At 38.3% G+C, this 17,635-nt stretch overlaps 1 protein-coding gene across 5 annotated transcripts in view; it reads right to left on the reverse strand.

Annotated features, from left to right (window-relative positions):
* The window catches only part of side-II (sidestep II transmembrane protein), a 547,262-nt gene that overhangs the window by 75,336 nt on the left and 454,291 nt on the right, over window positions 1-17,635 (reverse strand). For all 5 annotated transcript variants that reach the window (XR_015536175.1, XM_087352840.1, XM_087352838.1 and 2 more), the window contains one exon: window positions 3,813-4,021. Coding sequence is in view for 4 of the 5 variants with exons in the window: in XM_087352840.1 (XP_087208966.1) it covers window positions 3,813-4,021 (209 nt within the window). In the remaining variant the exon portion in view is untranslated. The remainder of the gene's footprint in view (window positions 1-3,812; window positions 4,022-17,635) is intronic.

The following is a 17,635-nucleotide window of genomic DNA, read 5'->3' on the forward strand; positions in this document are numbered from 1 at the left end:
TTCCCAACACAAATACAAAATCAATTAAAGAGAAAAATATTGAAATATTTTTTAAAAGGATTTATGAAACAGCAATGAATTTAATTTACTGTCTTCAGTTAATTACTCTACGATTCACTATGACAAAATATTATTCTAATCTTTAATTTAGGGTCAATTACTGTAATTAAAATATTTAAAATCATTAGAGCGTAGACCGAAAGTGTTAATATATTTTCAAAACGACTCTGTCCGCTCCACGAGGACGTTTGTGAAATCAATTACACGGGCAACAATTTAATACAGCAACGGATCTGGTGGAATGCAACCCCGAGTACATTCACCGTCTACCTAAAGCCAAAACATTTTTACGCGCAAAATCTACGGAATTTTTCTGTGCAGATTACATGTTTCGACTACCAGACCTGTAAGGTTTAACCTGTGGTTACCAGGTGGGGCCACCAATTATCTTGACTAATATTACAGATCGTAATATGGGTAAAGTTTAAGCTTCTCCTAAGTTTTATTCCAAATTTCACGATTTATCTTGCATACTTCCTATTAATTCAAATCCTAAATGTCATTTCCCACCTTCAGCAATCAGGCTCTTACGACAAGATGAAAATGTCATTTGGGATGTAGCACTATGTAATTCGATGGATGTTGACCGACGTTTCAGAGCAGCTTACTGCCTCCATCTTCAGGGTGATTAATGAATGATGATAGAGCCATTAAGCTGCCCTGGCCCGATATGTGGCAAAGTTGCGTTTTACCTTAAGGTTCAAAAGCTGTAGACGTAGGTTTAGTACTCACATGATTAGATCTGCTTTATTTATTAGTGATACTCCAATCGGCTGCACCAATACTAAAGTTACATGCAATCGAATGAAATGATAAGACGATTTTCTTATGATAAAATGAAAAAAAAATTCTGTGTGGAAGGGCCTCTGGTCTATTCTAGGGAACTGTTCGAACATCACGTGATATAAACGAATGAAAAAGTAGAATTACGGTTTGCCGTTCGATATTTTGAACAGGGGACGTCGCGATTACGAAAAAGGAGGTAGAGGATTAACGCAAAAAAGTACAAAGGAACAAAGAAAACGACGAAGGAGCATGGAATGAAATAAAACACTGATTTCGTATAAAAGCCAATCAGGATTCCTGTCAGTCAGGAGAGCATGTGCTCCGATAGACTGACGCAGATTTCAGCAGCGGCTACATTAATTGCATAGCTACGCGTCCATCATCTGCAAACCGTATCTAGCCTATCCATCTGCGCCTCCTTCCTCTTCCTACAGCTCCTCACTTATACATGCCGAGGAATTAGAACGGTTACGTACAGGCTGTACAAAAATGTCAATTCGGCTTGTCAGAATACATCCAAATTGTAAATTTTCGTGCGTAGCTTAAGCGGCAAAATTTTATTCTTTCCTTAATCAGTCCAGTCGTTGGTCACTGTTAACCAATGACGACGACAAAAAATATGACGTCATAAGTCATAACGGCGTGGCGTGTCCCAGTCTTTCGGGATGGAGAAGACAGCTACCATATATGAAGGCTGCTCAGAAAATATTACATAAGTAGTTAAGTACGGACGACAATGGGTGATCCTTCAGCATGTGATGGGTTTAAGGGTCTAACAAACCACGTTAAAACGTTATGAAATGTCAAAAAGGGCCTTAAACTTAGACGGACTCTTAATCAAATAGTATTATGGTATTAAATCAAGGAGGATGAGATGGGTGGGACATGTAGCACGTCACTATACAGCCAGTGCCAGCATATAGGGGTATACGTCCGAAAATTACAATCTAAATAAGATTTATATTTCTTAATATACGTAAATGAGCAAAAATATAACTTCAGGCTTAAATTCATTTTTACAATGTGTAATTATATTTATATAAATGCTGGGTGAAGAATCAATATACCAAATTTGTGAAGAATTTTCTGAAAACTGCTGTTCGTTCTCTAAATTTGGGGCATTTACCCTCTAACCCTGGCACAGAAGAAGCAACTTAAATCCCTCCCGTTTAACCTTCTCAAATTCGAAAAATAAAATGTGGCGTTCTATAGACTGACTAATCTTACGATGATGAATATGACTGAATCTGTGGTATCACTGTGCCCTGATACATCTAAGATCTAATGACCAGAAAATTCCAACCTTCCTCCTTGTATTCCAAGGACGAAACGTGTGAAACCCACTTGCAACCAGGAATTTAATATTTACCCCAAATGAATTCAAGAGGAGGACATGTACGCAACGCATGGCTGAACTTTATAACGTGGTAAGGGAAATGTACGGCTCTTGGGAATGTAGCTTGAAATATCTTGAATATCTGAGTTAGAATATGGTCATCTACGCAACATTAAGCACTGTAGGGGAAGAAGGTTGATTTCCTCAACAAGAAGCATCTGTGTGTCAGCAGAACAGGATACGCGAGGGCGACTGTGCGGGAAAAATGGATAAAATGCATGACGTCTCCTCATTTCATCAAGTATCACCTGAATGTAGCGCGTCACATTCTGAAAACGAAGACGAGGGAACGGAGATATAGCGATACAGTAATTACTTCCGGTGGAGGAAATACGAGTAGTTAATTCCGAAAGAGAGCCATGAAGATATACAGTCGATGTAAGGATCCTGAAGGAAACGATCGTATCATAGAGACAGACGAAAATGCCTAGCCTATGTCAAAACAGCTCGTGTCGGAGTCGAAGATCTGCATAATTTATGAAACAGGCTGTAGTGGGATCTTCACCCTCTCGTGAGTTATTGCCAGCGACGGTCAGCATCTGCCTGCGGTCCTCACAGCTGTCATTAGGACTCAGAGCGACTGTTCTCCAGGCCAGAAAATGTACTGCACGGAATCAAATACGTTTGTGTCTTGAGCCACGCCCTTCTGAATAGTCCAGAGTTGCCAACGGATTACAACGGAGGGTGTAAATATTTATTACAATTCAATGTGCACCGCGTTCAATACAGGTCTTCCGGTCAGAAGCGCATTTCCATTGCTTGAGTACCTTATCAAAAACATGAGTTTATGTTTCATGGACCCACCATTTAAGCATCTGACGCCGCAGCGAAGCTCAATGGAACTCAGTGTTATGCTATCAAGACTGAGCAAATGCTAATGCATAACGGCTGTGAGTAGTTTATAAACTTTCAACGGTCGCTCAAGACACAGTTACATTGATCGCAGTGTTCATACTCAATTTTGTCAGTCTGACATCGTATATAACCAAGAATTTAAGTACCAGAACGATAATTAAGAAAAAAATGTGGAAGGAAGAGACAAAAACCTAAATTAACGTACCATTTCCACTATTTACCTGGGATAAAAACTAACCTTTTGCAGCCAGGGCAGTTAGCCTCTGCACATCCCAAAAAAAACAAAGCAAGTTTAGTGCATTTCTCAGACATAATTTACTTTGTTAAAATCTAATCAAACTGTAGTTATCAGATTGTAACGAGCAGAAATTATTTATACCTTCATTTCGAAAAAAAAAAAACTGAAGTCGATACAATGAACAGCTCTTGAGAAAAAAACAATATAAATCGATTTTTAGTGGACCTGCACGTAAATTGGATTTACAAATACGTGTTTAAATTAAACTGGCTAAACAGTTTCGGGGTCGATTTTCACCTCCTCACATATGTAAATCCGTCATTCTAATGGAGTGACCGAAGAAAGTAATTAACATAATAATTAGATATATATAATTGGTGCATTGCCATAAATTTTAGCTGTGAATACCTACAAGAAAAGCATCTACAACGAGACAGTCCTGAGTAGCTTCTGGATGTTAACGGGCTTTGTACTTACCAATGACAGTAAGGTTGTAGCGGAAGCTACGAGTCGGCGTATTCCGGAAGTCGACTCTGCAGCGATACACACCCTCGTCACGTAACCGGATGTCCTCCACCACGAGCTGAGCAGGTTCGGATACTGTGCGGAAGTATGCCCTGTTGCCAAACACTTCAGGGGCCGACCAGTGTCGGGCTTGACTCAGGGGCTTGCCTCGAACGTCGAAACTGCAGACAAACCAGAAAGCAGTTAACAAATGCCATCCTAGGATCTCAAGATGACAAACATTTCGACGCTGATCTGACGTCGCGTGGACTAGATGGTACGTATCAACATTTCGTAGGAACGCATCGCCACCAACTACAGCCCCGACAATGGAGGCAGTGAGTTCCTTCGAAATGCTGATATCTACATACGATTCCACACGGCGTTGCTGCCGAGAATACCAGCCCCGGGCCAGATGAACAAATACTGAAAGCCCCCGGTAAGATAAACCAGGGTATTCATCATTTACGAGCTCTACGTTTCGTAGTCTTCTTGGGAAAGAAACGCATTTGAACAAAGTGGTTTCGTAGGGACATCAAACATAATAGATATTCTGAACATCTTTTGGTACCGTGTACCGATTCATAATGTTAAATTAGTAGATAACTTCTTTCCACGTGTCTTCCCTAAGTCTGGACTAAAAAACATTGTTTTACTACTGAAAAATTGGGATCCTGCTCAAATATCAAATACTGTCATTGACATTTCCAACGGAAAATCTGAAGTAGAATCATTCAATGGATCCGGACTAGTTATGATTACGAACGTGGATATAAAGATATGAGGTTAACACAAACACATTTCTTGTATACAAGTACACGATTTCCATTTTACGTAATTATAAAGTGCGATATTTAAGAGTGCGAATTTGCGTGCCGCTCTGTGAACATGCCGTCTCTTTCATCATAAAGCTGCTTCATATATTGTGACAGAACAATCAATCACCCCAAATTCATTGTAAGGACGAGGTAAAATATAATAATTCAAATTACACAGTGATTCCATAAAACTCTCAAGACTTTAGAAATATTAATGGTACTAATCATGAACAACAAACTTGATCAACAAATTCAAATTTACGGTTGATGACTGTCAAGTCATTTAAAAAGTTACATACAATTAAATTCCCGTTAGAATTAACTGAATTTTCTGCAGTTCCACCTTCGCAGAAATAATCCGTCACACGACTACTTAATTTACGAAAACAGATAAAAATAGTTTTATTAAATACCCCAGAACAAAAGACAGTATTTAATATGCATTGAAGCATTTCAGTCTGGATGTTTGATAATAGCTGTGCGAACTTCGTCCAGCCATAATTAATCTTCATCATTCACAATGGATTCCATTAATCTGTATGCAAAATAAGACGCCTTTAAAAAGAAATAAAAATTAAAGAGTAGTTACTTAAGAACGTGACTAGGACTGAACAGTAGATTTCCGTGTGGAACGAGGAAGCGGAGGGGAATTTTGCAGAATAGTACAGTCATTCCATGTATGGACCAACTCCACTCGTAATTAAAAAAAGTTTTCCAGCCTTTCACCTCCAGCTTTCTTTTATATCAATCCACTGTAACAGTAAAGTTTAAGTCTGTGATCGAGTGCTATATTCTTCAGTTTTCTTTTAGCACTCCAGGGCGATATTAGAGCTGAAATTTACCGTGGTCATATTCATGAACAAACTAGTATAAAAGCCCAATTGAAATTCAACTGGGTAATATTTCCTTCGTACCTTTATCCTTGACTCCTTTCTTCACACCTTTACATTACCCAGAAGCACATTTAAAGCAGGGCAACTGTTTGCATCAGTTGACAGATACAGAATAATTCTACCTACCATCATTTCTGAGAACTAGATCAGATTCTATGCGTGTCGCTTAAACAAATGATCGCTTTAGATCGAAATGTTCACTTAAATTTCATTATAGTGCAGAATATATTGAAACCTAAAAGCCTGGCAAGACTTTAATTCGAAATGTATCGGATATTAACTTGGATAAACTGCCAGCTTAATGTCAGAAATATCCAGTAGTTTAAGTCAGTCTGTCCGTGCGAACAGTGGGCAGGTCCTTGAAACATCTCGGTTAAAATCCTTTTCTTTGTGTGATCACCTGTCCACTGTGATCTTCCGAGACTGTGACGTGGCGTGACGGCGTAAAATATCACCATCTGCCACTTCAGTTGAATAACTCAGTAACCAGCCAATCAATTCAATTCAATTAACACTGTAAAATTATGTACTAAAATGTACTGTTATTTTAGATATTGAATACAGTAAACGTATAATGAAAGAGAAACTAATTTCGTTTAATTGATCCATTCTGAAACATCTCAACGTGTTTTAATTGTTTCCCTGCGAATCTATCACGGGTTGGCTTTACATTATTACGCAGTGTACACCTTCATTTGTTTACACGTTATTACAGATAAACAATGCTGTGTATTTTTATACGCACCCACATACAGCTACGTCATTTAACAAATGCATGCGATATGTATTATTATTGCAACATTTCCAAAATAACAGAACCAAATGATATTGAAAACAGCTCCATTATTACGCGTAGACAGTGTTATTCTTCTATATAATAACCACGCTATTTACTACAATTGAAATAACTGATCATTTGATATTAACGGCGTTCGACTATCATATGTTTATACAGTGCATTATATGCAATCTGATTCTTAGTTTACTAATCAACAGTTTATGAAGTGATGAATTGGAAAATACTCTGTTGATGTTTTATGGGTTTTAAACGCCTTGTGGACTAGCAGTAGGTACCAAAATTTCGGAGGAACAAAGTGGTTTTATCTTCAGACAGTCTTATTTCAAGTTATTAATCTAAAAAAATCAGAAATGAACACACCACCGAAAAATCTCACTCATTAGAGCCGACTTGTTTGCTCAAAACCTGAATCTTTCGAATATAAAACTAAAGTTCTAACCACTCCACTGCTAAACCGTACACAGTCTCTTTCCAGGTATGTAGTTGTTTATCAATTCCTTTTCAAGTCCATACCAAATAACTGTAGTATAATGCCGAATGGTAAATCATGAAATAAGGATTTCATTCAAATTTTTGTAGTCTATTTTAAGACAATCCACTGGGCTGAGCTGATTACACTTCCCAAAACTAGTTATCGATATCTTCGTCTAAGTCCGAGGTCACGTGAATTATTTCAAAATTTTGGTTCAAAATCCGAAGGGAAGAAGTATCTTGGTAGACCTAGGTAAAGATGGGATAATGTTACTAAAACTGATATTAGGGCAATAGGGTGGGGGGTTTTATTGGATTAATCTGGCTCAAAACAGGGACCGGTGTCAGGCTCTTATGAATAAGACAGGCCTGAATGAACGTTCAGGTTAAATAAAAGGAGGAGAATTTCTTAACCAGCTACGCAACTATTAGCTCTTCTTGACGTACTCTTCTCCATGGAGATAGTTTAGTTTATACAATTGCTCATGCCTCACAATCCATACAAATCCAGTGTTGCAAAGCCAGTTATACTATAGGCTGGCAGTCGTATTGTAAGGTGCCCAGATAAATCTCAATTATTCGGTTTCCGCCTGCTAATCGCTAATGCGCCATATCTCGTTCATCTATCAGAGTCCCATGAGGTGAGCGACATCCCTGACCAAGCAACCATTATCACAGCCTCGGTCGTAAGTTACAGGCTCCATCTCTGCTCCAGCACTTGGCTGGTCGATCTCAGAATAAAGATACTTTTGTCTTTATAACTGAACACTCACCGCATCTAATATCATCTCTGAGATCTTTATTTTAAACCATATTAATTTCGATGAGTTTCAGATAAAGTAGGGATAACTTGGCCAATGAATATCAAAACTGACTTAGTACAGCAATGTTTTACGTATGCTTCAAATACCAAATTTAATCGGAATAAGTTCATAATTATCGAATATGAAATATGAGGGCGGAAAGACACGGTCTCCCATGTATGCATTCACTTGATACACTCCATGGAAATAAGGCATACAGGCACGGCATGTCCGGTCGTGAATGGACACGTCCTTTGTGCCGTATTTTAAGTGCACGCCCAAATACGGCCTCAGACCATGCCACAGCTCAGGCAGTTAGTCGCCGGCCTGCAACCGCGTAGGTCCGTGTTTAAGCCCAGGTCTCTCCGTGTAGGATCTCAGAAGACAACGTGGCACCTGGACAGGATTTCCTTTTCTCATTTCATCGGCATTCCCGTCAATATTATCCCACCTCTGTTCCGTATTCACTCATGTATCATCTCCGGGTTGAACAAAGGGCCCACAGACACACAGCCATCCCATCAGGCCACAAACAATGCATTGCTATGAAGTACATTTAACTGTAATCAGAAAGTCAATGTTTCTAAGAAGAAATATCGAGTGTCTGTATTAAATACAAGTGATAAATTAAATGCCAGATCAATTTCAGCTCGTAAAGTGTTTTATTAGGTTACTTTAATTTCTAACACCAGAATGTTGTGCCATCATCACGTGTCAAGTATGTCAGCCTGGTGGAATAAATACAAACTTCCAGCCAATCACGTACATTGTAAATTAATTCGGAGAGCAGGTAAGAACAACTGGTTCTGTAGGCGAAGTGCTTAATCAATTTTGTAATAGTTCCTTTGGGCCGACTGAAAAGTTTCAGTCTGATGGAATGGTATCCTTGTTGATTCACAGCAGGAAAGCGTTTCATGCAATCACGAACTGTGTACGTCTCCTTCCTTACAAATAACATTTTTTAAAACATTTATTTAAACTTGTAGTTATCACGACTGCCTTCCGGGTTGTTGCGATTTGAATTCTGGCAAAAGTTTACCAGCGTTCCAGATGTGTTAGTGATTATAACACAATGGCTCGTTCGCCAGAGCCCCGTTTGTAAAATTAGGTTGCAAGCCGTGAAAGTGAGGCAAGCAGGCAGTAAGATAGGACAGGATTTTAAAGATCCTTACACCCCAAACACTGATTTGAAATATTTGCGTGCTTCTTAAATGATTCATCCTCACAATTCAGAAAGAATTTCTAGGAAATATTCGTAATATTGAGAATCATACTCGTAACTGATACAAATACCAATGCAGATAAATATTGAATAAAACAGTGTTGAAGAGCTGAAACACGTATAAACATGCTGGGAATGTAGGGTGGTATGCCACCTGCGAAGCACGATAGCAAGGAGACAGAGAAAAGTAGCAATAACTTCTAAAATTCAATTTTAGTACGTCATGGAAGCGCCGATATGCTATGTAGAAACAATGTAAGGATAAAGGAAGGAGAGAAAGACGGGAGGATGAAATATATTGTTTGTACAGACAGTCTAAACTAGCGTCTACTGATAGATAAAAAAGGAGTTTAGTATTGAAAGGATACAATGGATCAGACTCTGTACAAAACTCTCCTATTGTGATTGATGAGGTCACAAATTCTACAGTGTTTTTATCTTTTTTTTATTTTCCGTAAGCTTCGACATTCTTTGCGTTCACTAAGCAGAGCGTTCGGCCTCTCGCTAGTGATAAACTACCTGGTTCTAAAAGTTCACTTGAAAACTCATAACTTAAAACACCGTTCGCTTCGAACAGTCACTTAGTTTTAAATTCCAAACACTCACATTTACAAATATTATCTAAACGTATGAGGCTGGTCGTCATTCAGTACATGATAAGCGAAAAATATATTTTATTATGTATTTAATTATGACTTTTCACGTACATATGTCACACAGATTAGAATTACGTGATTACTGCAAATGATAAATTTGTAAGGATATAAAACACAGTCGTGGTCTATTTTAAATTATAGTCCCGGGATCTGCCTGCCTTCCGAGGATTTTACTGGGGGGGGGACTTAAAAAAACACTAAAGCCCTCAATCAGGATACCCCAAAACACAAACACAAAATTCAGAGTTACCGATTCTTAAGCAGTCGTCGAAATGTTAAGTTTATTTCCCTTTAAACCGAATGATCACCCCTGGAGCACTTACTTCACTGTCTTTTAGAAACAGTTAATAGATGCAAAGTGAAGAACCAATTTCAGTGAAATATCATTATCAAGACAGCAACTGAACGAAGGAATAATTGGAAGGCCGTGTAAGAACCGAAGTAACAAATTTAAATTAAATTTTGAAAGCGCAGAGCGTCTTACGAACTCTTTTAAGTTAAAACGGCCCATTCATACCTTAACTGAAAAGTCAGTATTTACTTCGAAGCGTGTTACTGTTCACACTCTGCTACAAAATTGAGATCTGACACATCTCGGTTCCAGCCTCTTTTAAAGTCAATCCAAAACTCTGTACTTTGGAACGAGGAAAAATTTCGTCCTCCTTACTTCCAGATGAGGAAATTTACCAGTTGCCATGGAAACACAAAACTTTTGTTCCGTTCCTTTCAAAACTTTAAACTTCTACCATCTTTTGCTTTAACAAGTTTCTTGTTCTTCCTGCCCTTTCTGTTCGTATATGCTTTCTTCTACTCCTCCTCAGTACGTTACTATGATTCATTAAAATGGATCCGATGAGATTCTAAAAGAGAAAACGACTATGTTCAATAAAATCTTATTACTTTTCTGCAATGTTCCTTAATTTAATTTCAGTTATCACATCAATCTATCTAAAAAGATCACAGTGTACATTTACAAAAGTAAGTAGATTGCCCATTACACGTGTTATTTGGTAAAGGTATTTTACCGAATAATCTAAATCTCGGATAATCCGGAAAAAAATGAAAGAAATACGTAAGTTTATTTAAAGATATAAGCTACTTAAATTTCTAAAAAATTATTAATAATAGAAATAATTTTACATAAAACTTTAGACTAGTTATATTGAGAATTACTTCTAAAATTATAAATCGTTTTAGACATTTCATAAGATTCCTTGCATGGGTGTGAGCGAGTCGCAACACTTCAACCTACTAACGACAGCACGATACATAAAGGGTCATGCACCCACGCGTTCAGTGATTTTGGAACCCACGAATTAAAGTGACTCTACTCTTTTTAATACGTACTTCTTACGCAGAACTTAATTTAAGTTCGGTGAATAGTTTCTGAAGTGAGACATGAACAAAGGTGCCAGGACTATCTCTCCCACGTGCATTTACTCTGTGAACTTTATGTATACAACGCGACCTGCTCACAAACAATATCAATTTCCACTTGCATGCTTCTTCTCCCCTCAGCAAATCATCATCTCCTTCTTCCTCTCTTTCTGTTCATGTCTCAGCACCTTCCTGTGTGATGTGGTTCTCCAGTCCAAGCCTCCGTCACATTTTCCCACTTCACTCTCGTTAAACTTCTAATTAAAATCTCCAGTACTGAGAACAGATGCCTCGTATGTGAACTCACAGCCCTGTGACGTTAGCATCTTCCACATCTCTTGTTTCAGTCCCCATAATAAAGGCAAGAAGTGAAATGTTTTCCACACAAATTCTGTCTCTCTGTTCCATGATACGCAATGATTGCGTTCTCTTTGAAGTTAACCAGGTAGGAAAATATTCCTATGGCGTCCTGAATCACGCAGAGAAACTACCCACATGCTTTGATGTGAATAACAAAATGAGCTTCTGACTTCAAGTTCGGATTTCAAGCACAGTATTTCCTGCCCATTAAATGTAGTGATATCGACTTCTTAAGCCCACTTTCGACTTTTCCATCATGTCCTCATGACAAAACTAACAACATCCATCCAATCAGAGGGATCACACACACGTTTTTGTTTTTCACTGTTTCCACACGAACTTCTGAAAGGTGGACTTTCTTAATTTACGTGAAAGTTGTGAAGGTAAGAAGACAGTTTATTCAAATGGTTTATAATGTTTTAAATCAAGGGACTGATGTCTGAGGCGGCTTATTCTGTACGATTTGAGGTTCTCAAGGCGCTGTTAATGACGATGGCTGTCTTATGGGTTGTAAAGCCGTGTAGTATGGTAGAAGTAACTAATATAACTGGGGTAGAAGAATAATAATAAAGGAGACAATAAAGATGATAATAATAATTAAACAATTAAAACTTAACGTGCATCGGCTAGAAATAAACGGTCAATACAATTCCTCAAAGCAGTAGACATCGAGGAAATATCACAGATATATAAAACAGGAAGGAAATCGGCAGAGTGAAATTCAGGAAAATAATTTAAATCTGTATTTCTCATATGTAGGTGGAATACAGACTACTTTTAATCTGTTTCTTAATTCATTCATTGATACCTACTTTTCTTAACAGGAGGTCGTCTAAATAATATTTAAGAATTCAGTCCGTACCGCAAAGAAACACGACACTTTCCTATTACAAAGATTAATTTATTGATATTGTCGAAGGAAATAATTCTTGTTTAAATTGAGAATCATACGAAACCCTTAAATACAAAGTGGATAGTTACTGATTGTTAAAGCAGCTGGTACATATGAAAGTACTCATGGAAAAATCTGAGGTAACATTCCAGCGTTCTTCTGAAGGTACTGAATAAAACTACAAGAAAAACTATACTAGGTCTTCATTCAAACCCCTGACCTCCCAAACTCGAAACCGGGAGGGACTCACTTAACCGTACGTCCAATACTGCGATACAGGTACGACTATATGCGTGTTATCCGAATAAGATACCGAGGGCTACTCGCAGTTAAGTGAGACTACTGCTCTGTGATACAATAACCGCCCACATGATCACACCATCTTTTGGTTTTTGAACATAGTAATTGAATCCACCATACTTAATGCCCACAGCTCACGACACTAGGTAAGGAGCAGAGAGCCATATATTATAATGCACCATAGGTATTATAGAAAGAGAAGGAATTCGTGTGTTTCCTATAATAACAAAGTTGCCGCTCGGGGATGTCATGAATCAAATGCGAACAATAATCATCTTGGGCACGAAGCGGTTCCAGAAAAAGATCCGACTTATAATATTCAAGATAAAAGCCATTTAAAGGAATCTCACGGAACATATCAGTGGCTTCTGTACGTGTCAGACTAAAAATAAAATGGAAATAGGGGAACGAAATTCAATTCACGGAGGCCGAAGAATGACGTATGTGAGAAAACTAGTTACCAGATAAACTCGTTTCGATATCTGAGCCAGCCCTACCTCCGAATAAATCGAGTCGGCACGTATTTCGTAAGGCTATACACGAAATGATAAAACAACTCCATGAAGCAGAAATACACAGAGTACGTGGAACACTTTGAAATTCGGCTCCTTTAGATATAAATCAATACATTCGTATCAAGAGTATAAATTAAAGCCAAAATTACCATTAAGCATGTCACGAAACCGTAGCACACAAGAAGCATCTCACTTAATATAAATTGATGTTTAATGTACATGAAAGGTCATATATGAGATCGTAGTGTGGTACTTTTAATGGCTTTCCTGAATACCTCCAGGTAAATTCCGGGACAGCACCTGAAATTAGGCCATAACCGCATCCTTTCGAATTCATTGTACACTATCACCATCATATTCGACGCTATATTGTCTGAAAATCGTCGTTAAATAACAAGCAAATAATGTTTTTCTTTCTCGCCAGCTCGTGAATCGCTTTCTGTGACCAGACACAGAACTATTCGCCCTGAGAGCAGAGAGCAGCTGCCGATGGCGAAGTTTGGCAGATTCCCGCCCGCTTCTTTTGATTGCACCTGCAAAGCGAGAATGTCCGGAAGGCAGGTCGATGGACTGTTGATGGCACTAATCGAATTACTACACCTCTCCCCTCAAAACAACATGTAAAGTGATCAGTCGGTTCGCAGCGTGCTTTGGATACCATTTTTCCCCCCATTTTTAAACCACTTCCACGTTTTTAATCTTAAAATTAATTCATATAGAATATTCCGAAATAGATAAAAAAAGGTCGTGATACAGCGAAAAGATAACAGCGGCACGTAAGGGGAGGTGCGAGGTCATTTGTTGTGGTTACTCTTGCATTATCGGGCTGGCGGCAACATCCACCAGACATCAAAAACCCTAATAAAATTAATTAGCTTCATCGGAAGTCCTCTGTTTTTTTTAACACGAAACTGCTTTCTGTACAGTTAACCCTTTCAGCAGCAGCGGTAAACTAAACGTACATCACCAACTTTAAATATCGCTAATTCTGAATTTCTTCAGCAGATTCCACAGCGTTGTTTAATAATTTACTAAACAATTCGATAAGCACAGAGTTCTTTATTAAAGAAAGAGGCCATTTTTATTACCCCCCACAGTTATTTGAACTTAGCAATACCAGGACAACAAGACCGATAGGAATTAAAACAAATCCGTTTTGCTAGGTAACTCAAATAACTATTTCATTACTCGCATTCTCATTTAATCGAATTATTAAACTTTGAAAATTACAGAATAATTTGCGTAAATGAAAATTACAGTTTTCCTGCATCAGACTTGGTTGTGAAATCTGGTTATCATACGAGAATGATTAAATTAACAATATGGCGGAGCTGAAACACGAGGTAAAGAGGAGGGGGCAACTGTTAGGGCTGTAATTATGTATTTACTTTCATATTATTCTGTAGACTGGTCCTTCGTTATGAAATTAACACTATATTCAAATTGTAACAGCGTCCCTCCAACTATCAATGAACCTCTAATTAGGGAAATCTTAAAAAACCATCAGTACCGAGTAAATTCTGTCTAGTACAGCCCAAAACAATTAATCGTTATAACCTAACCTAACTAACTTCATAATTTAAGTAATTAACGCACTATCTAATATTAATTTCGTTAAAAGTATCCGCTTACATGTTTCAATCTCCAAAACCGCGTAACGCATATCGATAATATTTGGTATTGGTGAATTTACACCAAAATATGCCTGTAAAATTTTATTTTTTCCGAAAATTCGATCAAAATTTAACTCGTACTTTACATGAAACTCAAGTCTTTTTTCCCCCCTGCTGATTGATTCTTATATAATTTAACAACAATATATCAACTGCAGAGGATATATAGCGTTTAATGCGATAAGATAATCACGAATTGTTACAATGTAATAATTTGAAACCAACAAGTAGCGATCTATTTCAAGGTTCAACATGGATATTCAGCTCACGGAACGGCCTTTCCCCAACGCGTATCGCTGTATCGCTTGCCGCGTGTCCTAGGCCAAGCGGCACAGTCTCGAAATAACCTCACTGTACCACCTCGAGGGACAACGGGAAACAAGAAGAGTCTTCTCAATGACAACAGATAAAGCAACTCAGAACTGAACTATATACTTTCCGAATGCAATTTTAGAGCCTTAGAGCTAGGCCACCTGCTCGGTTTGGAGAATAACCATACTTCCTTCTAACACCAGTCCCACTGTTGCTTAGAGTTCTTCAAATTGAGCCATACAACTGCAACCGCTTTTCCTCGATTGCCCTGTGTTTCCTTTGTTTACGCGGTCGTCATTTTACGTCGTTAGCTCGACCTCTACCCTCCCCCGCAGCAGCGCTGAACTTTGCCTCTGCGTTAACTTCACTGTCTTCAGACGCTCTTATGGCCGTCGTACGCTGCACGTTAGAACGGTTAATCTTAAGGCACTACGACGGACACACGCGTACGTGATGGGAACTGAGGAACATCTTGCCATCTACAGAACTGATTGCATTCCGGAAAGTCAGAAACCATTATTGGATTTTTCAGAATGAAACAGATTCTGCGATTTTCAAAATGGATTATATTCTGGACATACAGAAACCAATATCTGATATTCTGAGTGGAACGGATTCTGCAATTTTCAAGATGGATCACATTTCAGACACATACAAAGTGGTATTTGATTTCCAGCGTAGAAAAACTATGATTCGGTAAGAGACCAGGTTCTGTGTATGAAAAAACGAACAATCTGCAGGCCTATTCACAGTTGCACCAATGTCGCTTAGGTCTATACTAGTGGTTACCACCCCTACTTATCACTTGGCTTCCTTTGTCGTTCTCATGTAGTGGCCTATATTCAATTACATTAATGTATCTCCTTAAATACAGGTCCCATTCTCTTCGCAGCTGCCCCGGGATTCATTTCTGCCGAGTAACATAGAGATTTATCCTCCTAATTGGCCACCTTAAGCATTTACAAGCTGAACGAATTACGTGCACTTGGCTGGCTTGGTTTCCTTTGCTAAGATGTGGTTACAATGCCACGGTCCTCCTGGGAGCTACCATCCTACGCCTCCCATGTTTCATGCCCGCTATCTGCAGACAGAACAATCTCGATGGGCCTTGTACGCAATGGCGTAAACACGAAATTACGTGTTTGCTGTATTAGTAAACAATATAGGTACATTATGGATGTAATTAACTTCAGGTTACTACGTGAGTCGCTATAAAATACAGTCGTACTTTATCAACTGCTTATGTTACATTTACGATGTTCAATGGAGTTAAGATAAAATGGAAACACGGCAATACTACAGTCATTGGAATCTCCTGCTGTGTAGTACATTGCAGGTAAAAATAAATTAAAATGGTTATGTCCTGCTAGGTTATAAGTCAATTTCATCCGTCTACCCTTCTTCACCAACAATTGACACAATTTAGATCTATTTCCTTTCACCTGCAATCCTCACAACAAATATCTGTATTAATGTTATCCTCGCAACCTTCTCACTTTTCCAATTGGCCGATTTTAAAGAGATTTTATCAACAGAATTTCAGTAAATGTCCAGCCCATCACAAATTGAACTAACTATTTTACCAATACGACCCTCGCAAGTATACAAATTAAGTATAACAGACAAAATATACATCGAAACTCCGCTTATGACCACGTTACAGTACTTTCAACTAAAGCTGAACAACAGAAGTTGCTGTCTGGCGTATTTCCATAAACGCGACGTTATTTAAAGTCATAATAACTGTTCCCTTTGTTTGAGAGCACGAGTAACAACTTCTAAACACCTTCGTAAGAATTTAATCAGATTTGTTTAATGCCCTGCTAAATGTCTGTGGTAATATGGGAAATGAGGAATAAAGTACGCTCTTTGATCTGCTGGCTCGTGTCTAGCTGCAGTGTAGACCTAACCTTCGACCGCCGTGAACAAACGAATGGAAATACAAGCAAAAGACAGTCTGAAAAACTGAGATCGTCTGACACTGGCACAACGGAAGGCATCGAGAGTGGCAGGCAGACGAAATAAACGCGATGAAAGAATAGGAGATAAAGAATAGAGACGGACAAATTAATTTAATTACAGAAAACAGAGGGACGTATATTGAATAAAATGAAAGAAAAAAAAAAGGATGTGTGTGTAAACAAAAGAAGAAATCAATGACAGTAAGGAGCAAAGGTGTGATATTCCTTGTATCTAAACAAAATGTCATAAAAGAATTGAAATGAATTTCCTCAATGACACAAAAATGTTACTCAGCTTCACGCTCCGACCGCTTTATCATCGGAGAAAAAGTCCAGGGTACAAGTGGGCAGGAAGTTAGGTGAACCCAGATTCGATCCGGACACCACTGTAACTGTCGAGAACTAAACAAGATCATGAAATGTTCACTAATAACTCGTATAAAGGTAAAAAACATCCAAATTCAACAACGAATAAACGTACACAACTCGAATAAGCGATACTTTAGATTTGTTCACACTTTTCATTTTTATAACATCTAATATTTTATATCACTCGCATTGTACCTTATCCTGATACAGCTGAGTACAGTGGACACACTCGCATATTATCTACTTAAGATCCATTTTAATATTATTCCCACATCTATGCTAGTACAGTCCAAGTAGTAGTTTAGTTCAGGTTTTGTATGCACATCCTATCACACCCATGCACATTATACGACCCACAAATCTCACTGGATTGAC

Source organism: Zootermopsis nevadensis, unplaced genomic scaffold (genome assembly GCF_977971745.1).
Source record: "Zootermopsis nevadensis isolate Lab colony 2312 unplaced genomic scaffold, Znev_1.0 Znev_ptg000021l, whole genome shotgun sequence".
Classification (NCBI taxonomy): domain Eukaryota; kingdom Metazoa; phylum Arthropoda; class Insecta; order Blattodea; family Termopsidae; genus Zootermopsis; species Zootermopsis nevadensis.